The sequence below is a fragment of the Caenorhabditis briggsae genome, assembly GCF_000004555.2.
Source record: "Caenorhabditis briggsae complete genome, chrX, whole genome shotgun sequence".
In the NCBI taxonomy this organism is placed as follows: domain Eukaryota; kingdom Metazoa; phylum Nematoda; class Chromadorea; order Rhabditida; family Rhabditidae; genus Caenorhabditis; species Caenorhabditis briggsae.
In genome coordinates, this window is record NC_013491.2 from 5,968,143 (window position 1) to 5,977,047 (window position 8,905).

General features: G+C 38.8%; 2 protein-coding genes across 2 annotated transcripts in view; one reads left to right on the plus strand and one right to left on the minus strand.

Moving 5' to 3' along the window:
- Positions 1–25: 25 nt before the first annotated feature.
- On the minus strand, positions 26–1,606 carry Cbr-acbp-3 (the record flags this gene model as incomplete). The annotated part of the gene is made up of 4 exons (XM_002644039.1): positions 26–100; positions 150–243; positions 1,377–1,497; positions 1,546–1,606. 4 exons carry the CDS (start codon positions 1,604–1,606, stop codon positions 26–28), a joined length of 351 nt encoding a protein of 116 aa, XP_002644085.1.
- A 4,702-nt stretch (positions 1,607–6,308) lies between these two features.
- The window catches only part of Cbr-suca-1, a gene marked incomplete at both ends in the record, with an annotated part of 3,232 nt that continues 635 nt past the window's right edge, over positions 6,309–8,905 (plus strand). Inside the window, 5 exons of the mRNA XM_045239232.1 lie at positions 6,309–6,592; positions 6,640–6,730; positions 6,867–7,091; positions 7,768–7,987; positions 8,587–8,631. Of these exons, the coding sequence (XP_045096242.1) occupies positions 6,309–6,592; positions 6,640–6,730; positions 6,867–7,091; positions 7,768–7,987; positions 8,587–8,631 (865 nt within the window). The remainder of the gene's footprint in view (positions 6,593–6,639; positions 6,731–6,866; positions 7,092–7,767; positions 7,988–8,586; positions 8,632–8,905) is intronic.

The window sequence follows — 8,905 nt, forward strand, 5'->3', positions numbered from 1 at the left end:
GATTTCTAGAGCTTTTGCCAAGCGATCACTTCCCAATGAGAGCGAGGTTTGTCTTGATCACTGGATCGATTTGTTCCAGCCAAGCAGCGACGTCAAGTTCCTGGAAAAAAGGAAAGATAAATTATTAATCAATTATGGTATTGACAAACCTCGGCGATTTTGTCGAACATGTCGTTGAGAGCCTTGATGTAACGCTGTTTAGCATCGTCTTGCGAGGTTCCTTCTAGCTCCTTCCATGAGTCCCTGAAAATGAAAAATACGAAATTCTGAAATGATTTCTGTCTTTGAAAGTTCTGTTTCAATCAGATAACATTTTTGTACCATATAAAAACTTTATCAATCGATTATTAAAAGAAGAAAACCGTATTTTTTCTCATACATATAAGCCTATTCAACCCATCTTTGAACTTAATTATCTCGATTTCTATGAAAAATATTAAAAATATGTCAACTGATAAAATATTAGTGATGTTACGATAAATAACTTTTAGTTAACAAAATACTGATATCTTCAGCAGGAATCGAGATAATTGAGCTAGAACTTTACGGTTTTGGTAGGCTTCTATTCAAGGAAATGCGATAAAATGTATTTTGATTACTTTAAACAGTGCTGACAGTGATACAATTTGGTTTTTGAATCACAATGTTTAACTCGTCATGAAAAAGATGTTACACATTTTCGTTTGGTCCCAATATCTCGACAATTGAAAGCCAAGTCTAGAACTGAACTTGCACTGGCTAATTTTTCAAACAACGACTGTCTAAGAGAAAAAACATTCTAGAATTTAACACCGGCAATTATTCTTCAAGTCGTTTTACAGATGAGTTTTATAAATAGTTGATGTTTGTCCAAAATATGTTGGCCGGAGTTTATTGGATTGATCATAAGAGGACTACCGTATTTTCTCTAACAGAATCTAAACATGTACTTGCACTTTGAGTTCAATTACCTCGGTTCCTATAAAAGATATCAAAAATCTTTTAACTGAACAAATATTGGTGAAATTATGACAAATAATTCGTCAGTTGGAATTGTTTAAATTTCTTTAGAAGCAACTGAGATAATTGAGCTCAAAGTAAGAGTCATGGACCCTTCTGTTACAGGTTTTACAGTTTTAACATCACACTTCAGTGACCAGAGGTCATTCGTTTCCGGTTTTCAAATCATCCGTTCCTTTCACCTAGCCTAATTGTGGCACCACCACATTTTCGGTGAAAATTGATAACGGCATTTTTGCGGACACCTTTCTGATGTCAAAAATCGAAAAATCATCACACTATCTATATGTCTGATGTAATACACAAACGTGACTCATTTAACCCATTACGAAACCTTGGAGACGTTGAAACAATCAAACAGAAATACACACACTCACCACTTTTTTCTCTCGATGATCGAGAAAATTCCTGGCCTATCGGTGTTCACATCTCCGATTGTGGCCTGCTTGAACAGCGAGTAGAATGTTAGCTTTTGTTCGTTGGTGGTACTGACTGGTCCTAGAAATTACTAGATTGAAAGGGTATGAAAGAATTTGGAAGGGTTACCAGTCTTTGGGAGTTTCTGGATGATCTCAACAGCGGCGTCGAACTTTTCTTGGAGAGACATGTTTCTGAAAAATGTATTTTTAGAATACAACGATGGGAAATTCAGGAAAAGGGGACACAAAGAATATTTATAGTTTTAGAATTATGACTGATTGACATTTCTAGTGTAGGCTATTTTAACACCAAACATGTCGACTCTAACCGCAAGAAAAAGTTTCAAAAGTGTTCGTTAGCGAAAATTCCGTAATGATTTAGCGCGGTTAAGAAAGAAGAATGAAATCTGTGAATAGTGCCGTGGCGGTGGGCCGATCGGACTTGCAAGGACAGACTGCTGGCTGTTGACCTAAATCTTTTTCCCCGGGATATATACATGACCCATTCTTTTCTTGTCTTTTTCTCTCAATCCCGCGCGCGCCAAACGAGACGTCATCTTTTTTATCAAAGAAGGAGAAGAACGTATACAAAACGAGACTTATTGGCCGTAAAATTGTGGTCACCCAATTGCCCTCCCTGTGGATCTTATCTGGAGGGAAAGAAAAGGTTAGGAAAACCGTCACGAAGAACTGAATCGAAAAGTCAGTGTACTTACGAGTATAATATAAAAAACAGGCTGACAAAGTAGAACAAAACGAATTTTCCTAGATTTTTCAACAAGCTAGATGACATTATTTCAAAATTGTTTTAGTTCTAAACATTATGAACCATGACTCAAACAAAAAACTGTTGACACCATGTGTACAGTGCTAATACTTTTCAGACACTCCGATCTTTTCCTCTTCATGCTCTTCTCCCCTACGATGTGCTCTTATCGGGAAGGAAATACAACACAAATTACGTAGCAGCAAACATTATAGAGTGGCACACACAAATGTTGATTGTGATATTGTAATTTCTGGAATATGACAATTTAGAAGTCAGTGGTGGGCTGACCACGTGACTGACTTTTTATACAAACTTCAATTTCAGATTTTTAGATTTTTGAAATTTTGAGAATATTAACTTTGATAGTACACTAAAAATACCGATTTCCACTGATCGAATCTCACCTACACCGTCAACTTTGAGTTCAATTATCTCAATTTCCGTGAGAGATATGCAAAATGGGTCACTTGATAAAATGTTATTAATTTTACAAAAACATTTTATCTGTTGACATGTTTTTGATATCTTCTGAGCTCGAAGTGCCCGGATGGGGTAGTTTTCCATTAAAGTATTTACGGTAGATAGCTAATACACCACATTAATCTAAAAACCCATCAACGGTTCAAAGCGTAATCAGAGATATAAAAATACAATTACTTCCCAGAAAGACAAATTAGAGGTCAGCATTTATTCATTAATGGTGATGTTGAAGTTCCGATTTCAAGGATGAGAAAAGAAAAAGATTTGAAACTTTTGTGGGAATTTTAATTTTATCTTATCTGAACCTTAACTCAAAATAAGATTATGTACAAAAAATCAGTTCTCCCATTTTTTGTATACCGTAAACACCTTAATAGAATGACACACCCTAACTTTCAACTTTGAACCAATTTATCTCGGTCCCTGTGACAAATATCAGAGAGTCGTCAACGGACCTAATATTTTTGATGCTATCATTAACATTTTGTCTGTTAATCACTTTTCGATATATTTTACAACGAATAAGATTTACCGGCTTAAAGGGGACGGTTTGGGGATCATACAATTGAAGTGTTCAGGAAATTTTGGTGATTTCAGTTGGCAGTAAACGAATTGAAATTTTTTTGAAAGACTAATGATGTTGCTAATCTGAAACTTTTGTGACAATTTTATTGTTCTTCTATCGAAATCTAATTTTCCTAACAAGAGAACCTCAACACCTCACAAACCCAGATGTTGACGAACATTTTAGGATAGGTTAAAAAATCGCCTATCTAGACATTTCTGAAAAGTTTAGTGTCCGCCTGACAGTTTCAGCCGAGTTATATCAGTTTCAGTACCAAAAATCCCCTTTTCTGTGCAAAAAAAGCGTTTTCAAAAACGAATTTCTCAAGTCCAAGGACGTTTCAAAGCATGAAATTTTTTGTGTTATACTCAAATTTTAATGAAATTTGATATTTCAAAGTTTTGCTCAAAAACATTTGTTTTTCAGTTTTCGAAGAAATTTGGAAAATCGTGAAAAAATGCAAAAATAAAACATGTTTTTGTTCTTGAGAAAAAGTTTGAAATATCAAATTTCATTAAAGCTTAAGTATAACACAACAAATTTAATTCTTTGAAACGTCCTCCGACTTGAGAAAATCGTCTTTGAAAACGGTGCTTTTGCGCTGAAAAGGCGATTTGCGGTACTGAAACTGATATAACTCGGCTGAAACTGGCGGGCAGATTTTAAAATTGTCAGAGGTGTCTAGATAGGAGATTTTCAACCTGTCCTAAAATTTTCATCAATATCTGGGTTTGTGAGGTGCTGAGGTTCCCTTGTAAGTAAATTATCAAAATTGTCGTTCTCTTATTGTTTTGCACTTTTTGGTGATGTCAATTAGCTGTAATATCCTGGAATTTTTTCACCAATATCCTGGAATTTCTCGAAAAATTCCCTAAATTCTTCACCCTTTGACCCCATTCTGACGCCGAAAAATGCAATTTCGTTTGCCAACAAAAATATGCATAAGATTGCAATCTGCATTGACCTTATCTGCCAGACAGTTTCACCTTTTTTCTTCAAAGATCACCGTTACCTGATGAAATCAAACGATGAAATATGACGTATTTTCTATCCACCCACTTATATCCAAACTCTTTCTCCTCTTTTCTCTCACTCTTGCATTTTTTTTCTCGCCGGAGGAAAGAAAAAATGCCTTTCAGTTTTGTCTCTCATTTTCTTCTTGGTTTGTGTCTCTCCATACTCTATCTGTTTGTCGGAAGAAAAAAAGAGAAGAAAAAAAAACGGCAACCCAGTGGCCTAGTCTTGTGTGTCGTCTCACGTTGGAACGGCATGGATGCACACAACAACGTTGCTGCAAACTACACGCAGATGTCCGCCATCTTCTCGATGGATCCAACGGTGTCTGTGTCCCAGAGTTTGAGAGAAACAGAGATATTGGGGGAAATGAAGAGATAGTGAAAACCTTTTTGTTTCCTCGTTTGCCATCCCCAACTTTTTTTGCCTGATGCCGCTATCTCTTGTTTTCGATTGGGTAGACAAGGATCTTTATATCAGTTGTGATTCGATTTTCATCAGAATTATTTTTTTTTATTAAATCGGGCAACTCTCTTAGTGCTACAGCTTGAATACTATTTTAAACTCCGACAATTAAAATTTGGAAAAAGTTGGTTTTCAAATATCAGTTTGAATGTTATTGCAATTTTGTTTTGAATGTTATTTTGAACATGCTTATCTTATTCCGGGCCGACACGGTAAATCGGTGAACTGGCCCTGTCGGCCCGGATAGCCTCAAGAAAAACTCCCTGAGATATTCAGCCTTTAAGAAATTATCGGAAATTTTGTACAAACTTCGAGAACTTTAAAAAATTCAAGTTTTTGAAATTTCCGAATTTGACCAGAGCCGGAGATTTGATTATTTTGACCCGGCGCAGTCGTTAAAAAATATGATTTTGAAAATTCTGAAAAAAAAACAGCTTCAGAGAAGCTCATAATTAACCATTCATCAAAAATCTATCAGAATCAGGCCCTTTCTGTCCACCCTGTACTTGGAAGAATAGTTTTAAAAACGAAATTTATGTATTTTCACAGCTCTTGCAACCAAATAGTTTAAAAAATTGTATTAAAAATTACTGGAAAAAACAAAGATTCGTAAAAGTTTGATTGCCGTAAACGCTCTTATAGAATCCACGCTATATGTCCACTTCGAGCTCAATTATCTCGATTCTGTCAAAAGATATTGAAAAACTTTTTATTGGTGTAATATTCATCATAATATCGTTATCATTTTATCAGTTGACAACCGAGACAATTGAGCTGAAATTGTGGACTTCCATGTAAGCAAATACAGTAATCTTGTCAAAAATATACAGGAATTTATAGAAATTTTGTTCAAAATTCGATCAGTTTTGAAAATTTTCACATCAAGTTTTTTGCACATTTTTGTATTCAAAAACTTTCTAACCCACTGCATTCGTTTTCGGTTTAAAAAATTCTTTAAAAAGTAGTTTCTCCACAACATCCTTTGACCTCTCCAAACCTTCATAAGTAGCCACATGCGCCAGCAACCAATATATATTTATTATCAGTTCTTTTTCCCATTAGTGTTTGCACTTTTTTCCCCGACAAAAACTTTGTACCTTATCTTTTCTGCGAACAATCTACTCTTCCCTCCTCGGCCAACCACGTTGCTGGCCACCGATCTTTGAGACACGGCAGTTTTCGCCCCACGTTTTTTCTGTTTCTTTTTGCTTTCAATACGCACTTGCAGTGTTTTATATGCTTTGAACGGGTATTCTCCACCGTTTGTCTCTAGCCAAAATGTTCTAGAATCTTCCTTCCACGTTGTTGTTCCCTCTATCTCTTCACCTTCGCTCTCCTCTCCTCTATCTGCAGGTTGCGCGTAGCCTCCGTTGTGCTGGAGGGGACAAAGTCCGCAATGCGTCGTAGGGTGTAGTGTGCGCGCGCACAAATCCCCTCTAGTAATTATTGTTTTTTCCCACTCAACGTTCATTTGTGGTCCGTTCACTCGCGCATTGCTTTGTTTTTTCTCTCCAACTTTTATTGATTTTTTTTCGTGAGGTTTCGCTCCTCAATTTTCTGTTGCGTCCTTCTTACTTTGTATGTTTTCAGGGCAAAAATGATCGGAAGAATCAGTCAGCCACTTCTCAACACTTCACAAAAATTCATGGCGCCGGCCGCTAGAAACCTGATGCTCCACGAGCACCACGGAATGAAGATTCTTCAAGACTACGAGATCAAGGTGCCACCATTCGGTGTCGCCCAAGACGCCACAACCGCTTTGAATGAGGCCAAGAGAATCGGAGGAAAGGACTACGTCGTGAAGGCTCAAGTTCTTGCCGGAGGACGTGGAAAGGGACGTTTCTCGTCCGGACTTCAAGGAGGAGTTCAAATTGTTTTCACGTATGTTTTTTTCTCCTCATTTCACATTAAAATATTCGATTTTTCAGACCAGAAGAGGTGAAACAGAAGGCTGAGATGATGATTGGAGCTCATTTGATTACCAAGCAGACCGATCATCGCGGAAAGAAGTGCGAAGAGGTGAGAACGTTTCACGTGAACCAAGCAGACATTCACGTGCCATCGGCATGAAAGACTACATATTGTGACGATTTTGTCTGAAACCGAAACAAAATTCGCTGTGGATACATAAATTAAGCAAGACTACTTTTTCCAGGTGATGGTGTGCAAACGTCTCTTCACCCGTCGTGAATACTACTTCTCGATCACCCTCGACCGTAACACCAACGGGCCAATTGTCATCGCTTCATCCCAAGGAGGCGTTAACATTGAGGAGGTCGCTGCCACCAACCCAGACGCCATCGTCAAGATGCCAATTGATGTCAACGTCGGAATCACCAAGGAGCTCGCTCATGAGATTGCTGTGAAGATGGGATTCTCGGTGAGTGCTAAAGGAAATCTGAAAGAGCGTGGAAAGGAAAGCGGGATGATGAAAAAGTTCACGACATTGTCATCTTTGTTATCGTATGAATGCTTGCCGCTGGGCAATTCCAGGCCGACTAATAACTCGCTTCAAAGTTGAATTGTGGGCAAAACAACGTACCAGATGATAGAACTCACCGTGTTTTACAACTTCCAATAAGAATAGACCAACATTTGAATCAGCAACCGGTTGACATATAATAGTCGGGCCGGGCAAAACTTCGGTCTGGTTGAGAAATGCCGGCCCGGACCATATAAAGGCTTTTGAAGCCGGTGGTATCTTACTGGAGGTTGTAAAGCTTCCCGAGCTCTATTATCTGGGATGCTGTTTTGCTCATAATTTCAAATTTAAAGCAAGTTAACAGCCGGCCCATGAGGCCTAAAATTGGTCAACAAGAATGATTGTAGGCTAATAGCGATCTCGTGTGTTTCGTGCCCAAAAAAAGATTCAGCAGTTTCATACTTGAGAGTTCTTGCTCTAGAAAACCTTTTTGTTTTTTGTTCCCGCTCAACCTGTGAACGAAGTTAAGATTACTGGAACAATTGTTTTCGATTGTTTTTCTAAACCTAAAAATCCCAGTCAACCTTCCAAACCTTTCCTTTGACACCACGATTTTAATTCATGTAATTTTCAGAAGGACTGCGAGCAACAAGCATCCGAGATCATCGAGAAACTCTACAAAATGTTCAAGGGATCCGACGCCACCCTTGTCGAAATCAACCCAATGGCCGAGGATGTCAACGGAGATGTTTATTGCATGGACTGCAAACTTCTTCTCGACTCCAACGCCGAATTCCGTCAAGCCAAGCTTTTCGATCTTAAGGACAAGAAGCAAGAGGATGAGCTTGAGGTGAGTAGAAAGTAATTAGATTGCGTGAATGCGATAGGAAAGAGGTCCCAGTGGGATTGCATTTGAGAAATTAAAAGAATCCTTTTTTGGTGGAATCTCGTTTGAATCGGTTATGTGGATAAAGAGGGACTTCGAGAAGGCTGTGCTAAGTACGACCGGTTGCCGTGGTCCGATCAGGTCGTACTTTTGAAAATACGCTCAGCGACGCAGAAACTCTGTATTGTGGCCGCTAGGTATTCCAGAAAGGCCGCTACCTATTCCAGAAATAACTATTCAAAATGTTGCGTCCTACCTTGGCACAGCCTTGGACAAGGCCATTGCTGTGCCACGGCTGGCTGCAAAATTCTGACAAGGGTACTTCTGGGAGTGGCAGTGGTCTGGCGGCCATAGGGGTTTTCGGGTTGGTGAGCTTATTCTTAAAAGGACTAACTGATTGGCCTACGGCCTAGGTTGCGGATGGCCACAGGTGGGATTAGCACATCCTCGCTGACAATCCCGCCGGCGCCTAAAAAAGACTAAAAAAGCACCGGACCTTAGAACCTGCGTCTAATTGTGAGTTTCACCTAGGCTAGCAGATCACAACTGGTCGGACTTACGGGCAAGTATACGACTTACTTACGGGCAAGTATACGACTATTGATTTCAACGGTCGGTAGTCGGCATACTTGGATAAAGACTCGAAAATCGTAGGCTAGAGTAGTTGGTGGTGAACGCGCACGACATTTAAAACTGGAACGTGAACGACATTAAATTGTTTTTACAAAAAATTTATTATGTGTAGATTGGGCGATATACACACTGTTGGCAGAAAAAGTTATTGATTTTTCCTTCAACTTGCTCTGCACCAGTCTCCAATTTCAAAATGTTCTTTTCAGGGTTTTCCCAGTCGCGACGCTGCAGAACGACGGCTAAGCTCTCGAGG